Source organism: Doryrhamphus excisus, linkage group LG20 (genome assembly GCF_037039965.1).
Source record: "Doryrhamphus excisus strain RoL-2023G ecotype Guam linkage group LG20, RoL_Dexc_Guam_v1.1, whole genome shotgun sequence".
In the NCBI taxonomy this organism is placed as follows: Eukaryota; Metazoa; Chordata; class Actinopteri; order Syngnathiformes; family Syngnathidae; genus Doryrhamphus; species Doryrhamphus excisus.
In genome coordinates this window covers 3,030,986-3,050,370 of record NC_136376.1, presented here as the reverse complement: position 1 = coordinate 3,050,370, position 19,385 = coordinate 3,030,986, and the positions used below count along the sequence as shown (strand labels likewise).

Sequence of the window (19,385 nt, the reverse complement as noted above, 5' to 3'; positions counted from 1 at the left end):
ACTTTAAAATTTTTATTTTTGTAATATTTTGACTTTTTCCCCAACCTAATCTTCCAAAAGTTTAGTTTGTTTCTCTTATATACACTTAAAAATTTAGTATTTTTTCTTTATTATTTCAACTTTTTTCTCTGAATATTTTGACTAAATTTTTGATGTTTTTTTCTTTTTACTTTTATTTCACAACTCTTAACTTAAAAAAAATTTGGTTTTGTAAAATTTTGACTTTTTTTCTGAATATTTTTGACTTGATGCTTGTAAAATATTTGATGATTTTTGCTTTTTTTTTTTACCCTTTATTTTTCATGTTATTTCAACTTTATTTCCAAATTCCAAAGAGAGGCTGACGTCATTGCAGCACCCCAATGAATGCTTTCTCAGATGCAATGCATTATGGTAAAGCTTTAAAAGGGTTTTTTTTGTATTTTAAATCAATATTGAGGCTGCACGGTGGGAAAGTGTTTAGCGCGCAGACCTCACAGCGAGGACACCAGGGTTCAATTCCACCCTCGGCCATCTCTGTGACACACACAAACAGGAGTTTCATTTATGTCTTAAATGGTGTACTTCCTCTTATTATGGCAACTATATTGGGTATTATGAGTGTAAAGCCATTTAAAGCCGCCATTAGAGAGAGGCTGACGTCATTGCAGCACCCCGATGAATGCTTTTTCAGACGCAATGCATTATGGTAAAGCTTTAAAAGAGGTTTTTTTGTATTTTAAATCCATATTGGGGCTGCAGGGCGGGCGAGTGGTTACCACGCAGGCCTCACAGCTAGGAGACCCGAGTTCAATTTCATCCTGACTTGGTCAAGCCTTTTCTAACATTCAACATTATAAGGTAAGTAATAAAAGTATGCAAGATTGGTATTGATTTTGGATTGATATCAGTATCGGCCAGGCTGCTATGTTGGTATTGGATTGAAAGTGGAAAAAAAAAGTTTTTCCATGTTTTTCCTGTTTATCCTTGAATAACTTATTTTTCATGTTATTTCAACTTGATTTCCAAATTATAACTCTTTATTTTTAAAACAATAACAACTTTTCTTTGTTTGTTTCACATATTATGACTTTAAATGACATTTTACTACTACTTTTTTACTACTCGTTCTTCACCCCTGCTTACCGCCAATTTACTCACCGGCACCCGACATTGCGTAACTCTGCTGGGACAGAATGATTGCAAGTGTAAACGTGGCTGTAGGCTACATATTAAGCAAAAAAAAATTATAAGTGATTGACAGGAGTGGCTACAGTGTCATGAGATAGATGACAGATGAGAGATGCGGTCAATGTAAAGCAGTTATTCTCAAACTGTAATACTGTCAGAGTATTAAAAAAAAGATTACCATACAGTCTGGAATATAACCGTGGAAAACTGAAAAAAAACCAGATCGTCTTATATTATATTTTATCTTATATTATTATAATAATATATCTTATATTATAAAATGCAGACAGCAATTTGATTTGGAATCCAAAAATGTGGTACTTGCCACATTTCGGAGGTAGTACTTGTGTGTCCGCAGAGGTAGCCAAGTAAAAATATTTAAGGTGGTACTCTCGGAGGTAGCAAAAACTGCAATACTTTCAAAGCTATACATTTTGGAGGTGGTGCTTGGTGTTGAAAGTTTGAGAATCATTGCACTACAGGAATATTTCCAACGAGGGGGGGTCGACGCGGGTGCAAGGGGGAGGCAGAGAGCTTCCCGCCGGGAAGCCGCAGGGACAAGCGCGGCAAGGAGATAGCGGGCGGAGAGGAGGGGACGGGGGATGCGGGCTCGGGCAGCGGGACCCACTGGGGGACAAGTTGGGGAGGTTAGTCAAGGAGAGGGGGGACACCGGGCGAGATGAGGCGGGGGAAGGCGACATTCGGCCTGAGGGTGAGGAATCGGGTTCAGGAAAATTGGGGGCGGCAGTCGAGGGTGCGAGGGTTAGGCCGGCGGGTGGGTTGGGTGTTTTTGAGGTTGGTTCCGTTTGAGCGGGAACTGGAGTGGGCAGAGTCAGCATGCGAGGAGGGGCTGGGGGTGAGGGTGGGACAAAGGTGGGGGAGGAAGGTAACGGCGACGTGATGAGCGGGATGGGGGAGGACGGATGCGGTGAAAACGGGAAGCCGGGAATTTGCCGGGGGTCGGGAGGTGGGCACTGATGCGTGAGGCCTTTCAGGGGCGGGGGCACAAAGTTGAAGTGGCGTTCCAGGGTCGATGAAGGAGCCAAGTCTTTAAGCGAAATGGAGAGCTCGTAACTGGGAGAGCGGCGTGGGGTGAAAGGTGAGGGCGGGGGGGACGGGAGAGATGGGGTTGGACATAGGATGAAGGCGGGATTGCTGGGAATTAATGGGATAATCACACAAACTAACAGGGAGGATGGAGACAACGGAAAATACATGTCAGTATAAAAATGAATGAAGAATGTGACTTATGTAGAAGGGGGGTGGGGGTGGGGGTGGGGGGGGCGGCAGGGTCAGCAATATGTGACTCTTAATGATCAATTAAGAGCGCCTATGTGCTGTTATCGGCCATGGATGGATGCTTCTGAAGCACAGGAAGTAGGGGAGGTGAAGGGAGGCGGGAGGAAGAGAAGAAGCTGGACTCTCATCTATCCAAGGAAGGCTCAGAGGAACTGGAGGAGAACTAGGAGGACTAAACTTTAAGAGTTAAACACTCACTACAAAGGTTACAGAAGCTCCTACTGGAATCATCAGACACAAAAACATGATTGTATTATTTCATAGCATGCACTTATATGCCAGGGGTGTCCAAACTTTTTCCAGCCAGGGCCAAACAACAAAAAATGATGAAAAGTGCCACCTTGATATTTTGTAAAGCATCTACTAGGAAGTTATTATTCTAATTATAAAATTATTATATTATTATAATTATTAAATTATTATCAATATTATCAATCAATTATCAGTGATTATTATCACTCTTTTTCACCATTTTTGCTTTCACTTTTTTTTACATTTTTTAAACATTTCCATTTTCTTCTTAAATAATATTTGCACAATTTTTCTTTTGCGATATGACTTTATTCTTGTAATATTTCAACTTTATTCCCAAATTATAAATATATATATATATATACTGTATTTCAAGAAAAAAACTGCATCTGAACTTGAAAAAGCCTATTATTATCAAATAGGCTTTATTATTGTGATTATCAATAATCAATTATTATAATAATAAAATGATTATATTATTATAATTAGAAAATTATTATCAATATTATCAATCAATTATCAGTGATTATTATCACTTTTTCACCATTTTTGCTTTCACTTTTTTTTTACATTTTTGAAACATTTCCACTTTCTTCTTAAATAATATTTGCAAAATTTTTCTTTTGCGATAATATGACTTTATTCTTGTAATATTTCAACTTTATTCCCAAATTATAAATATAAATATATATATATATATACTGTATTTCAAGAAAAAACTGCATCTGAACTTGAAAAAGCCTATTATTATCAAATAGGCTTTATTATTGTGATTATCAATAATCAATTATTATAATAATAAAATGATTATATTATTATAATTATAAAATTATTATCAATATTATCAATCAATTATCCGTGATTATTATCACTTTTTCACCATTTTTGCTTTCACTTTTTTTTTACATTTTTGAAACATTTCAACTTTCTTCTTAAATAATATTTGCAAAATTTTTCTTTTGCGATATTATGACTTTATTCTATTTCAACTTTATTCCCAAATTATAACTTTTAATTTTAAAACAATAACAACTTTGCTTTTTTTGTTTCACATATTATGACTTTAAATGACATTTTCTTAATAATATAATTCATAATAAAGAGTTTATTATTATAAAAATTGTTAGATATGAGTTTTTTCTCTTAATGTTTGATATTAATCTATTACAATTACAGCAGTTTTTTTACATTTCTGCTGTTATTGTTTTTTTACTTTTATTTTCCAACTCTTTTTACTTTAAATTTTTATAATATTTTGACTTTTCCCCCAACCTAATCTTCCAAAAGTTTAGTTTGTTTCTCTTATATACACTTAAAAATTGAGTATTTTTTCTTTATTATTTCAACTTTATACTACCAATTTTTTCTCTGAATATTTTGACTTAATGCTCTTTTTTTAAAATGTATTTTTCTTGTTAATTTTCATTTTTTGGAATGTGCCATGGGCTGCAAATGGCCCCTCGGGCTGCACTTTGGACACCCCTGACTTACACAGTGGAACCTGTTTATGCTGACGCCCCTGGCGAGCATGTCGACATAAAGATGTATGTTTTTTTTTTTTTAGTCATAAGAAGAACACGGTGGACTGGTGCCCTGATGATGGACGGGTTGTCGACATAAGCAGGTTGTCGACATAAGCAGGTTCCATTGTATTGCTAAGGGATTTTGGACAAGACTGGTACAATGTTATGTAGGAAACAAAATCAGCCAAATGAAATAATAGAGTATAAATGATATGGTGGGAATCTAGTCACGTATTTAAGCAACGTTAGGAGCCACTTGTCCAAACTAAATTCTAATTTGCCGCTAAGCCATCATGTCTATAAATAGCCAGCAGCATTCACTGGGAATAAGACACGACCCATGCAATGTGGTTGCATGCCAAAACTAAATAGAAAAAAACATGGCAGCAGGGAGCGGTAATAGGTCAGCCAATCAGAGCTAAACTTTACCATCAGCCTGATCCCGGAAAACCGTGTGATCATCAGCAAAACATCTCGTGCCGGAAATGTTACCATAGTCAAAAATCGGGCCCTCCAGCAAAGTCACAATATCCATCCGACTGACTTTGGTCAACACTGCGGTCAAGGCGTCCGCTGAGGAAATAAAACAACAAGTAAATATGACACAAATCAGACTTTACAGAGTGGTACTGCTCGTTATCACATACTACAGTATTAATTGGCCCTGTACCCTAGAAACCGCTCATGAATGATACGGGAAAATGATACTGTGTCAAAGCCCAGGGGCAGTGATACTGATAAAATCTAGAATTTAACCGAGTCCAGTATCCGCCCCCGTAGCTGTCCACTCAGAGCGCGCTGCTCTGGTATCGTTCCCGTGAAACAACCAATCAGAGAACAGCGCACGAGTGCTTAGTGCCTAGTGCTTCTCCAGTCACCAAAAACCCCAAACTTGATTAATGGAACTTTAATTGTCAGACATTGATAAGATAAGACTTGTTGATAAAATATTATTGTTGAAATATTTTTGCAATTATTGTGTTTACACTGTTTAGATATTCATTAATTCATTCATTTTCTACCGCGGGGGTGCTGGAGCCTATCCCAGCTGTCTTTGGGCGAGAGGCGGGGTACACCCTGGACTGGTTGCCAGCCAATCACAGGGCACATATAGACAAACAACCATTCACACTCACATTCATACCTATGGACAATTTGGAGTCGCTAATTAACCTAGCATGTTTTTGGAATGTGGGAGGAAACCCACAAAAACACGGGGAGAACGTGCAAACTCCACACATAAATGTCCGAGGGTAGAATCAAACTCGGGTGTCCTCTGTGTGTGGCCTGCGTGCTAACCACTCGACCAACGTGCAGTCCCGATGATAATCCTCATTCATTCATTTTCTACCGCTTATCCTCACAAGGGTCGGGGGAGGGGGGTGCTGGAGCCTATCCCAGCTGTCTTTGGGTGAGAGGCGGGGTACACCCTGGACTGGTGGCCAGCCAATCACAGGGCACATATAGACAAACAACCATTCACACTCACATTCATACCTATGGACAATTTGGAGTCGCTAATTAACCTAGCACAGGGGTCGGCAACCTTTACTATGAAAAGAGCCATTTTACCCAATGCCCACTGAAGAAAAATAGCCTGGAGCCGCAAAACATATAGTATGTTTAAAACAACATTGGAGGGAATTTGGGGGTATCAAAGTAGTTCAGGTAAGAAAAGACGAGTTGGAGTACTCTTGCTAGTTTTGGAGATAAACTTACATAAATGTATGTGTAAACTACTGTAAACGTAAAAACAAGTTCCCATCGCTGTTTTTAAATTATCTCGAATTTATTTTTTAGATTTGTAGGTAAGTATTACTTGTTTTTCTTCATGTACTGAACTGGATAGCAGTCAGAACTCACTCAGGATGCATTCATGGTCTCAGACAAAGTTGGATTTTTTAAAACTCATTACAAAAGACGTGCATTTTCCCCACTCGGGTGTTAAAAATATTCAAGCATCGCAAAGGGAGCCACAATAAAGAGGCTGAAGAGCCACATGCGGCTCTGGAGCCGCAGGTTGCTGACCCCTGACGTAGCATGTTTTTTGGAATGTGGGAGGAAACCGGAGTACCCGGAGAAATGCACGGGGAGAACATGCAAACTCCACACAGAGATGCCCGAGGGTGGAATTGAACCCTGGTCTCCTCGCTGTGAGGTCTGCGCGCTAATGCCGCCCCTGTTTAGATATAATATCTGTAATAAACTGAAAATGTTCTGGAAACAAAATGGTCTTTTGATTAAATAGTACGTGATAATAAGCTCATGATTAAATAGTATGTGATAATAAGGTCATCACATGGTTTGTCTGGTATCAGGCCCAGTATCATGCCCCCGCGTGCCAGTATCAGCCCTCGACCAAACCATGTGATAACCTCTAAGTACTGCTAGTTCACACATAAAGTTCAAATAGTCTTCTTACTTGTGGCGTTTTTCCCTTCCCGACTGACCCACTTCTTTAAGAGCATGAAGCTCTGTGCTGTCAGTGAGTTGGGGTTCTCTAATCTGATGTGGTTGATCTCATCGACTGTGAAGTTCATCTCCCGAGCCAGCTCTGTGACGGGACACATAAAATATACGTCATCGTTGCCACTTTATTACTTCAAAAAAAGACAATGGAGCGTTATTACCGCAGTGACCCTTCTTATTGTTGCGGTTAATTGGTATCGATAATGACTTGGAGTGCATGCGAAAGTGGGTAGGAAAACATCTCTCTTTGACCACATGGTGATTTATTAACAAGAACATGCAACAGAACCAATGTTGTAAGCTGCTTTAAAGCTGAATTAATACCGTTTAATTCATTGTAAACAAAAGCAAGTGTAAAACCCAAAAGTTTCATACCGGTAGTACATCTAAGTACTGCATTCTAATTAATAAATGGTACTTTTACAATCAGTAACTGTTACATTTGTTCACTTCCTGCTTTCCTAATCTAATTTTAGTTTTTTTAAATTTTATTTAATTTTATTTTTTTGTCACGTACCGAAGTACGAGGTGATATACAATGACATAATGGGTACCACAGTAAATCCTACCCCTCCATCTGGTACTTTTACAAACAGTAACTGTTACATTTGTTCACTTCCTGCTTTCCTAATATAATTTACTTTTTTTTTTTGTTTTTTTTTTTGTCACGTACCGAAGTACGAGGTGATATACAATGACATAATGGGTACCATAGTAAATCCTACCCCCCTCTATCTGGTACTTTTACAATCAGTAACTGTTACATTTGTTCACTTCCTGCTTTCCGTAATACAGTTTAAGGTTGTTTTTTTTTTTTTTTTTAAATTTTGTAATTTTTTGTCCCGTACCCAAGAACGAGGTGATATGCCCATCCAATGCCATAATGGGTACCATAGTAAGTGTCAATATAGTGATATATATAGCACATCATGACTGGTTCAAGACTCTTCATCCTTGTATTTAGCAAACATCAACTGCTTGTATTGTTTCTTGAATTGGCTCATCGTTGTGCATTGTTTGATTTCCTTACTCAATCCGTTCCATAGTTTGATTCCACATACTGAAATGCTATGGCTTTTTAACGTAGTCCTAGCATAGAAGTGTTTTTTTAGCCTTATGCATTATTTTAGCTGTTTGAAGATGAACTATATCAGCAAGTTGAAGTATTTGTGATTTTAGAAATAAGGAGTTAGTATGTTCTCTGTAGGCGGCATTATGAATTATCCTTACTGACTTTTTTTGCAGTGCATTTAGCGAGTGAAGATTGCTTTTATAGTTAGTACCCCATATTTCCACAATAAAGCGCATACAAAGGTTGGATGCTGACCACTCGCCGTTAGGATCTCATCATTGTCCTTACCTGTCCAGCTGAGTCCCAGGTGATCTGCTACAATGGCCATACGCAAATCTGTTCGCTCGCACGGGCTTTGCGGACCTGGAGAGAAAGGAGCACAGTGACTGATGAATACATCGGCTATTTCTCTTGTTACATATACAAAACTAAACACATACAAGTTTCCTTTTCTGGCCACTGTTTCCCATTAGTACTAGTGCAATTCGGATAAAGTGCAGTAATGACTTTACTGTAATTCAGCGGTCATTATATGCAAACTTGTTATTTTCAGGATGGCAAGAAAAGGCACTGATTCTGTACATGTGGTCTATGACTATTTGTGGTACGTAACCTTTTTAAGCAGGCATTAACTATCATGAGAACCACAAAACAAAACAAACCATGATTCTTAAAGAGTAGTTCTAGGGTGGAAAGCTTCTATGTTAGAGTCTAATTATGTCAACATGCGCTAAGCTAACGGTGTTCTTTGCAAATTCTACTGTGACAATTCGGTGTATGGAAAAAAAAAAGAAAGACTACAGTAATGACTTCAGCCTCACCCTGAACAGAAACAAGACAAACCAAGGACTGTGAAACAGGTTGTGCACCGGTTTTCCGGTCACTAGTCTACTGTACAGGTCACAACAAGGTCGGTGGGAAAGGGGAACAAGAGGGAAAGGAATCTTGCAACAGAGACGGTAAGGGGACACAGTACATCGATGATGATGGCGGAATGGTAGCTACTGGTCTAAGGGAAATACAGAATAAACACACCACAGGCATTCCAGTCAATCAATTCAACAACCACAACATGTCATGCAACTAGGAGTGAAATAGATCAATATATAGAAAGTATTTGATAGTGTGAAAGTTTTACAAACTAGGCTTGATCTCTGCGATGGGAGGTGTTCGAGACCCCGTGAGTCCCTGACTGCCCTCCTTCCCACCAGTCCGCCTACTCCTCCTGCTCCTCTGACTGCCAGAGGCCCTGTCCGTCGTCGCCACCTTTGCCCCTACGGACGGGGCCCCGGCCTCAGCCCTCGAACCTCTACCAGACCTGGACGAGTGGGAGGGCTGGGAAGGTTGGGAAGGCTGCGAGGCGTCTGACAGAGAGGTGCTCCGGGAGGTGCTGTCTTCCTCCGACTGCTCTGTCTGCTTCTGTTTCTCCTCGTCTGACAGCCGGTCCACCAACTTTATTGTCTCTCCGCTAATGTCTTTAAAATATTCGATGGTGCGCTTGCAAACCTCGCTAGGCTTCTCCTGTCTGGACGCTGCCTCGCTCGAGACCTTGCTGACCTGATGCCTGTCCTTCAGAGGTAACCTTGAGGGCAACTTTATGGCTGCTCTTTCTGTACCCAGCGGCCTCGTCGGCGTCGAGCTAACCCTGACTGATTGAGGTGAGCTAGCCGTGGCCGTGGGGCCGATCTTTTTAATGTCCTTGATTGGTATTCTAGACCTGGGTTCTACTTTTGCAATGGCTGGCTCTCCTCTTTTCCTGGTCTCAATTGTGACCGCTTGCTTGGGTTTCTGCTTGCCTATGGCTGTTCCCTGGGTGTGCAACGACTTCCCTGATGCTTTCACCGGAAGCCTGGATCTGGGGAGCTTCACTTCGCTCTCTTTAACCGGTTCACTTTTCTGCTGCCGCTCCGTTTGATTGCTTATTTCTCCTTTTTCGTCTAAATCTCTACAACACAGTGTTTCTACTCTGCTTGCTTTCTGAAGTGTGGGCTCGGACGAGGACTGGAGGTTGAACACTACGCTGCCGCACTGAATGTAGTTGGCCTGAATGCTAGAAGACTCGAGGTTATTGTTGTTGTTGCAGTTCTTCGACGGGTAATCTCTTCTATCTGACTTGGCTTCTGTGTCTTTGCTAGACTGGCCGTCTGTACGCTGACCCTCTATGCTGATGTACTCCGGCACCACCTGACCTTCTGTTATCTCAGATTTAAAATCGCCCGGATCCCCTGAGTCTTTTTTCACAGTTATGGAAGCGGCTATGCCCATTTTAATAGGGGTTCGTAATTTGGGGTCAACCTTGGAGGCTGTGATTGTGCATGACGAGGCGGTTTCGGCTATGGCGTCACAGGTGGGTACTTCGATACCGGCATAGCCTGTGTCACTGCCGGGGTGTGAGGGGCTGCTTTTGGGTGCTGCTGGTGGTGGTGGTGTTGTGCTGCTGCTGCTGCTGCCTGTGGTTGCATCTAGAACCTTCACCTTCCCATCTACTGTGGCCCTCTCCCCTGTTTTTGAGGAAACTAGACCCAGGATCTTGCCCCCTCTCCCCTTTTCCCCTGTTAGAGGGTCAGAGGAATGCTCACCAATCTGAAAAAATTGAAGCCTCTCTTCAACAAAGTCCCGCTTGCTCATGTCAATAGCACCACTGCGGGTCATCTCAAACATCTTCCCTTCATGGAAAGGGAAGGGGTTAGGCTCACTAGTTGGTGTGCTCTCATCGGTCGGTGTTCGAGCAGGGGTTGTGTCGGGTGTGGTGGCCTGGGATTTGTCCTCCACTGACAAACCAAAGGGCTTTGGGTCTTCGTCTTTGGTTTTGGACTCATAAACTCCCTCATTATCGCTCCCTTTGGTGGACCAGGGGTCAAAGTCAAGGCCTTTTGTGGCTACCGTTTTAAAGGTTGCATTTAGCTCTTCTTCAAGTTGGTAGCCGAAGTAGTTGTCGGCGAAGCTCTGCCTTTCTGGGTGTCTTCCTTCAACAGTGAAGTCTTCTTCTCCGCTGCTTCTTGACGAAGATGGGTTGGTTTTCGACGTTCCGTGGTTCCCGCCATCCTCACACTTTTCTTCCTCTATTACTTCAAGCTTGGACTGGCCAAAAGAGCGGTCAGCTGCTTTTGCATCATTGGAGAGACTGGATGTTTTTGGATCCTCGCTCAGTCCGTCATCCTCATCCTGGAAATCATAACCATCTAAGGAGTCTATCTCAGTGGCATCGGTGTCATGGGAAAACTCGGCCGTGGTTGCAATGGAGCAGTCGGTGATTGATTGGTCATTCCCGTTTGCTTCCATGTCGGCATCCTCCCCCTTAACGACTCCATTGACTCCAGATTCCTTACTTCCATTCTTCTCTGATCTTCTGTGTTTTGAACGTTTCTCCCCCTCGTCTTTCACCTTGAAGGTGTACTTTTTGATAGGGATGGGATGAAAGACAGACTCATCGTCACTGGAGTCGCTGTTGTCAGCTCCAGGAGGAATCGGGGATGGAGGTTGGACCCGTATGATTGGCTCAGCGAGAAGGTGCTTGTCATGCTCCTCCTGAAGGTTTACTTCCATCATCTCTGTCTCTGTTTCAGAAGACGCACAGGACTTTCTTTTCTCAGGGTCGGACTGCTCTGCGTCCAAGGGAGGGGGCGGCGGAAACTCGATATAAGGAACTCTTTTCTCCTTAGACTTGTGTTGATCTGGTTCGTGTTTCTTAGTGTGATTCTGTGAGGATGGCTGCTTGGATTTCTCCCGTAAAGTCTCCTTGTAGATAAAGGTCTTCCCGTCTTCCTCTTCCGACTCCTCCGGGATAGGACTCGGCATGCCAGCCATGGAGCCTATCACGGAGTCAGGCATTCTGGAGGCCAGGCTGACTTCCTCTGAGCTTGGGGTCTCGGGGGTAACAGGACTCTTCCCGGAGCTGTCCATGAATGTCACTTGTTCCAGGGTGTCATCTTCAGGACTACCTTGTGGAGACGGAGAGTGCTTTTGTTTGGCGGTATAAAATGTTCCCCTTGTTTCGTGTACTGTCCTGCTCTCATGGCTTACGATTTTTTTGTACGTTCCCAGCTGCCCAGACGCAGTTTCTTTCTCGTACTGCTTACCCACTTGAATGCTGACGTACACAGGTAATGGTTTGACATCTTTGAAACCTTCTGTGACGACTACAGGGGTTCCGTGATCCGAATACTCTACCTGGTCGTTATCTAGACCGTTACATGTGATATTTGACTGGCTACAGTCGGAGTCTGTGGACTTTCCTGATGATCCACATGTAGATTTGTTGGATTCAAAGCTACTATGTATCGGGTTTCGAGCAAGGATCGGCGTACGAGAGCTGTCCTCGCGAGATTCAAAAGAGGCATCTAATTTTAATGACGGGGATCTGCGACTTTCCGGAAAATTAGATGGCTTTCTTACAGGAATTTGAGATTCCGAGTTTTTTTTTAGACCGTCATTGGTATTTGGATTCTCTCTGACAACAAATTCGGTGTAAATTATTTTCTTTGTAGTTTCTTGTCTTTGAGAATTTTTATTGTCATCTTTTGTGGAATCGTGGACTAATGAGTGAGGTAAATTTGGAGATTGGGGTTTATAGCTCCCGTACCCTTGGCTCTCCCATGTTTTGAATAACTTATCTTCCTGATTCTTTCCACTGGTCTGTTGTTGCGCGGGCGACAACTTGGACTCAGTTTCTTGAGCTCTTCTCTGATTTAACGGACTGTCCGGTGCTTTTGGAATGTTTGAACCTGCAAATACCTGATACACGGGTAGTTTACTTTCATGGAGCTTCCTGATGGGGGGATTTGGATTTTGGCTACCCTGAGAAACCCTATCTTGTTTTTGAGCCTCTTGTTCGAACTTAAGCCTCACTGCGCTGACTTTGGAAGAAGACATTTGAAAAGGTTTTGAACCTTCACTTTCATGTGATTTGCTATCTCCCTGTTTCCTGGCATCGGAATCGCTATATTGTAGCAGTACTCTTCTCTCTGGGCTGCTGGGTAAGCTAGCACATTTCCTATCACTAGCGCCAAATCTGTCTCTTAGTCTTTCTCTGCTCCACTCTTCCCCACTGGCTCCATTTCTATACACCGATCTCTCCGGGCTGCTATGCGTGGAACTGGGCCCTGACCGTGATTCCCTAAAGTCCGGTCTTCGAGACTTCTTCTCAGGCGAGGAGAGCTCGTCATTAAGCTGTTCTGTCTTATCCCTGAAGAACTGAGAAACCTCACTGAGCTTTTCCTCAGCCTCCTTAACAGTTCTGTCTACTCTTTCCTCGTATATAAGTTGCTCTCTGTCTTTTCTTTCTGTCTCATCTGTTGATACCCGCATCCAAACCGACTGCTTCGGGCTACCGGGTTCGGAGGAATGCTGCAAAAGTGTCATCGTGTCAAAGTTGTCGTCAACGCTGGCCATTCTTCCTGATGTGTCAAACATATTTCGCGATGATCGAAAGATATATTCTGTTCTTGGACTTGCTGATCTACCCTCGCTTCTGTCTGGCGATTGGAATCGAGACCGCTCTCTAAGGTGTTCCTCGGTGTCAGAATGGGACTGGTCAAATTTTTCAGACAGTAACATTTTCTCGGCAAAATTATAAGACCCTCCCCTGAGCTCTGATGATTCGTCTTCATTGTATTCCACAGATTGCTGGCTAAGCAACTTCAAGGTTTTGTAAGATTCGTCTGCCATTAGCTGGGCTGAGCTGGGACGACTATCCTCTTGGGGCATGAGGTTGAATCTGGAGGAGTCGAGATATGCAGGAGGTTCGTCAGGTTCCCCTTCTTCTTTTCGAGTTCCCGGGTAGTAATACATTTCATTTTCAGAATGGTTTTTGGTCTCTCTGATGATGACCTCCGTTGGATCTGTTTTATTGCCCTTTTCGATGTGCACCTCAATTATTCTTTCAACCTTCGGTTTGACGTCTTCAAGGACTCTTTGGGACGTTTCTTCGTTATTGGATTTGTGTTCAAAGAGTCCGGCAAGCTCCCTAGAAGGGTCCTTCCCTGATTGAAAAGCCTTCATGATGTCGTGAACTGACATAGTTTCCTCGCACCTCTCTGAGACCGCGTCCGGTTTGTGGTAGACCATCCTAGTGGTGGTCGTGATGTGAGTTTCCTCCTTCAAGCGAATGCCTTTTCCCATTGGATCCTCATCAGGAACAACCTTTACTGAATATCCTTTATTCATCTCTGGGGTGTATGTGGATTGATTGGGATGCCCTTTCGATTCAGTATCAATATATCTGATTGGATTTGCCTCCACCATTGGGGTCTGTTTGTTATCCTCAGGGGGTTCGTAGCTCCTAATGACATGAACAACTTCAGTCCTGGTCTCAGTAATCATTGGGGGGACTGGGATGTCCTGAAAGGGGGCTTTCGGACCCATGCCTTCGGCGCTCTGTGGGGCAGAGGGTGTTCTTTCACTCCTGGTCTCAAAGCCGCTGTCGGAGAGGGGGCTTTTATCCTGTTCATGGTATATATCATCGGGGGATTCCAGCACGGTGTCAGCTCCAAAGAGCGCATCTGCAACTTTACTCAGTTCTTTGTCTGAAGGCGAAGACCGCATGGTTGTCGGAGGCATTTTCAGTTTTTGCTCTTGAACCGCCATAGTGGGTTTCAGCACACGTTTTTGCTTCTCCTTGACATCCGTTTCTCTCTTCGACTCATCTGCCGGGTGCATTTTGGAGAAAGAACTACTGCTGACATCATTTGCTAGGTAGTCAACCACTTTAGAGAGATTGAAGTCTCTGTCTTGTATTGTTTTGGTTTTTGCTTGGGGGACCACGGTCTCGTATCTCGGGGGATAGCTCCAGTTGCTCGGTGGTTGTTCAACAGGTACTTTTGAGAAGCGGATATCATCCAAGGGCCCCCTTTGTACGGAATCTTTTGTGTCTTTAGTCAGGATTTCATTTACTTTTACTAGATCTTGTTTTACTTTCTCCACAATTCTATAAGGCTCTTCGTCTTCCACCTTTTCTGCAGGACCGGACTGGAAACCTTTATTCGTCGTTGAATTTGGGTCCGTTTGCAAAATAGCTGACATTCTGATTAAGTCCTCTTTCATTTCAGCGACATCTTTCAGGATTTCTTGACTGGATGACAACGGAGATGTGGTGTTTGACTTCAAACCAGAGGAGATAAGAGGAGATTTGGTTGGGGAAAGAGTTCTGGCAAATGATGACTGCAATTGGGGATTCATCTCAGGGGGCACAGCAGTCTTGCGTGGGGACAGAATAGCGGCAGCCGACCTGGACACCTCTGGTAACTTCTTAAACTGGGGTTCTGGTAATACATTGATGACGGAATACACAGGAACTGTCACTGTGCTGCAGGTCACGGCAGCGGTGGCATTTGGAGGGGATCTTAGCGAGTTGTACAGAGAACTGGAAGCCGAGGAACGAATGGACTGATACGAGGACGACGCGGACGAAGACACAGACTTTAAGGTGCCGTAGCCAGCCGAACAAGAATTGAATGTTTTCTCAACCTCGTCAAATGCCGCGTTGACGCTGGTGGTCGCGGCGTTGGTGGTTGCTTGTATTCGTTCTTGGAGGCTGCTGGCGAGGAGAGAGGTCGGGGAGGAGGAGCGGTACTGCGCTGGCGGCGCCGTTCCATTGATCAGAGCTGCAGCGCTTGGAGGGGGGTTGGATTTGAGAGGTGACGACAGAGAGGAGAAGAGGTTCCTTGCAGGGCCCGACACATCCGAGGCAAACGAACGAACAGAGGAGAGGCCAGGGACGGTTTTGATGGGCGAAGATGACGACGATACCGTACCGGCGGGGCCCCCAACAACGGTCTTGTACGACAGAGGTGAACTGAACATACTCAGGGACGATTTGGGAGACGTAGGAGGTGTCATGGCTATCGATGTCCTCTCGAGAAGAGAACCTCCTGTAGATGTGGTGATAGGGGAGGTCCTGGCTGACAAGGCCGCGAGTCCTGAAGCGCTTTTTGCAGGTGACGCCAGAGGACTGGGGGCAACCTGGCCTGGGTACTGAGCATGCTGGACTACAGTTTTTATGGGAGAGGAGATGGTTCTGTAAGATCGGATGGGGGAGGCCACGTCACTAACTGACTTAACAGACGAGGCCGGCGATCCGGGAATGTTTGTCTTAACGGGGGAGGCTGAGTTGATGGACCAGACAGACTTTAGTGGAGAGGCAGAAGGCGTGTTGGATGACGAGCTGGAGAGGGAGCCAAACCCAGACTTGGCTTGGCCAGCGACGGCGACAGGAGCAGGCGACCACGCCTGATAAGATCTCGTTGAAAAGACAGGTTTGTGAGGGTAGCCAGAAGGCTGTGCTCTTTGCGGACTTCGATCAGGTGTTTCTTCGACAATAATTCAAAATGTAAAAAAAAAAAAACAGAAAAAAAAAGAAAAAAAAAGAAAAACAACATAAAGTGGAACGTAAAATAATTGAAAAATAACACATAAAAGAAAGAGAAATTCAGTCAGAAACAGCATCGCTTACAGCGGGTAAGACAACATTGTACACTTGATGAATACAGAAGGTCCCTTTTTACGCATCCAGGATGGAGCGACGAGTCTAAAAACAGTGATTCGTGACAAAATACAGCATGACGTGGTCGACGTGACAAAACGTGACATGACAACCAAAAACATAGAATCGACTGTTGATGTGCTTAATGATTCATTGCCTTGTTGCAACAGTGACTTCACGGGCGCGTTCACACTTTTGGTTAAAAGGGTCGGCATTGTTTTGTCTGCTGGTTCGAACCCTGGTGTGCATCAAAGAAGAGGACTGAGAATTTGACAGATGGGTCTCTCAAATTCAACTAAAACTAATAAGTAAAACAGTCTGATTCACGGTGTCATGTATGTTATAAACACTAAACTCATCACACAACAACTTAACACAAAGCAGGTATACCTGCGGGATATACAAACAATTACCAATATGGATTCATTCATTCATTCTTTTTATACCGCTTATCCTCACAAGAATCGCGGGGGTGCTGGAGCCTATCCCAGCTGTCTTCGGGCGAGAGGCGGGGTACACCCTGGACTGGTGGCCAGCCAATCACAGGGCACATATAGACAAACAACCATTCACACTCACATTCATACCTATGGACAATTTGGAGTCGCCAATTAACCTAGCATGTTTTTGGAATGTGGGAGGAAACCGGAGTACCCGGAGAAAACCTGGAGAGATGGCCGAGGGATGGATTGAACTCGGGTCTCCTAGCTGTGAGGCCTGCGCGCTAACCGCTCGACCGAACATCTTTCCAAGTTAGGTTTATTAATTCAATCAGTCACTTTTACACTCATTTACTGCTCAGTCTGAGGAAGAGTCTTTTTGACCACAAGGCATGCCGGGTAGGCGGTGGAATCTGGGCTACCCAGCATGCCTTGCGGGCACTTTGTAAATACCATTCAAATTGACATTGTTTGTGGTAAGTACTTGATGTTTATTGCCCAAAGAAGTACTAATACACTAATAGTAGTAGGAGTAGTACTATTAGGAGTTCATTAATGTTATGTCACAAAAGCTACGTACCCCACCAAGTCCTTACTTTATGCAAGCCTTCCTCAACTGGACAGCTTTTGGTCCCATGACAAAAACACTTAAGTGTAAAAGTGAAGGAAACAAAAGTATATTTTTGACTTTTCGGCCTGGCTTAGAGTACCACAAGTGTGAACGCAGCCCTAGTGCCCGTGTTTGATTGACATGCTTTTCAGTGCATTTGCTTCATTTTCAATGCCAGAGATGACCCCACAAGTTCATAGCATTTAAAAAGGAATGACATTCGTTATTTGGCCATGACTTTAGCGTAAAGATGAGGTTGCACTTTATATAGTAATATATACTTTATATATAATATATACTTATACTTTATAATAGTAAATCAACAATTCAGTATGATTATCATACAGTAGAATTTTGGCAGAATTTATATTTGAAAAGTGCATAAGCACAATAGCACTTTTTCCATAAGTAAAAATATATTAAGACCACATATTGATATAAAAACATATTATTATTATTTTCAATAATAATAATAAAATACAGCCCCTAAATGACATCAGGATATAAAGTGCAACCTATTCCAATAATATACACAGCCACACACAAACAAAAAGCCAATAATAGAAGTGGAAAATGGCCACAAAATGAATTACCACAAATTGAAAAGCAACATTTCACACAAAGTAAATCAAAAATGGTTTGTTCCAAATGATGAATGAATGACAGAACAATGTCACAATTTTTTCACAACATAACACAATGTGCAGTAGGCTTAGCCAAGCTTAACGGCACAGTGAAACCATGCAAGAGACGACACAATGTTATGTGATGATTGATGCCAGGTACAGTATATACAGGTAAATCTTCATGTACGTATACGCAACATCTATACTGTATAAAGGGACCTTCAATCTATTACGTGGAAAAGCAGTATTTTTCATGCAATAAATTAAAAAAAAAACAAAATGGGGAGGGGGGGAACTCACTCGCCGCAGGGTCGGTCAAATAGCTGTAGCGCTTACGCAAAGCTAAGGAGGCAAAGGTATGGCGTCGCTCTGGCTTTTCAGTCTGAAACAAACAATGAAAAGAACAAAGGATGCTTTAACATAACGGTCAAGACGTACGTGTGACATGTAGGTCAGCTGGGATGCGGTCATGTGACCCTGTCACGAGGTCGGTAAATGAGTTCTATTTACTCAGAAAACACAAAACTCACTCAAATGCAAGTTAAAATAAAAAAATGTGGCATGGAAATGCAAATATATCGGTTGATAAATGTGATCGAAGTAGGCGGGAAAAAAATGATCTCATCGTAAATAATAATCGAGCGTGCATTTGAAAGTCAAACAATTAGCGTTTTTTCCCGTTCATGCACGACACTCCATAAAAGCCTCTCGCATATCTCAACGAAAGCCAACAGAAAGTGGAAACGATTAAATGAAAAACAGAAGCAGTTACGGGGGGTGTAACGGTACGCCATAATGACGCTTCGGTACCTACCTCGGTTTTAAGGTCACGGTTCGGTTTACAGTGAGGGACCGGAATGTGAAACAAACAGTAAAACAGCTTAAGGGTTGAGGACGAGGGCTTTCGAGACCTGGATTTACATAACGCCAGGCGCACTTCCTGTCCCTCACTTTAAAGCAGGGGCCTCAAACTAGTAGGGGCCACATTTGGCCCGCGGGCCGCGTGTTTGAGAAGGATGCTGTATGGTATCATGTACCCAGAAAAAATTATTATGTTTGATTAATGTTCATGTTAAAGGTTAAATAACTGTTAATAGTTATCCTCCCTATCCGTGGTGTGGAAGTGGTAAGTTTTTGGCTATTTAAGTTTAAAGGAAATAACTTGAAGGCTACCGTTTAGGTCGCTATAGCTCTCTAGTTTGCAAGTTAGCATGTGTCTCAAGACCCTGCAGTTGCGCAATATGTTGTAAATCAAAGGTCTAAAACACGCGGCCCGCAGGACACTAGTTGGAGGCCCCCACCTTGATATGAAAGTTTAATGTTAGTGCGAGTTTGCTATGGATGCTGTATGGTATCATGTACCCAGAAAAAATTATTACGTTTGATTAATGTTCATGTTAAAGGTTAAATAACTGTTAATAGTTATCCTCCCTATCCGTGGTGTG

At 42.9% G+C, this 19,385-nt stretch overlaps 1 protein-coding gene across 50 annotated transcripts in view; it reads right to left on the bottom strand.

The window, feature by feature from the left end:
• The window catches only part of LOC131108045 (ankyrin-3-like), a 202,216-nt gene that overhangs the window by 70,304 nt on the left and 112,527 nt on the right, over window positions 1-19,385 (bottom strand). For 23 of the 50 annotated variants that reach the window (XM_078787294.1, XM_078787314.1, XM_078787291.1 and 20 more), the window contains 5 exons: window positions 18,241-18,322; window positions 10,365-16,091; window positions 8,074-8,148; window positions 6,667-6,798; window positions 4,737-4,817 (listed from right to left, as the gene is read on the bottom strand). In XM_078787294.1, coding sequence (XP_078643420.1) covers window positions 4,737-4,817; window positions 6,667-6,798; window positions 8,074-8,148; window positions 10,365-16,091; window positions 18,241-18,322 — 6,097 coding nt within the window. The other 27 variants (XM_078787316.1, XM_078787315.1, XM_078787322.1 and 24 more) reach the window with 8 other exon arrangements.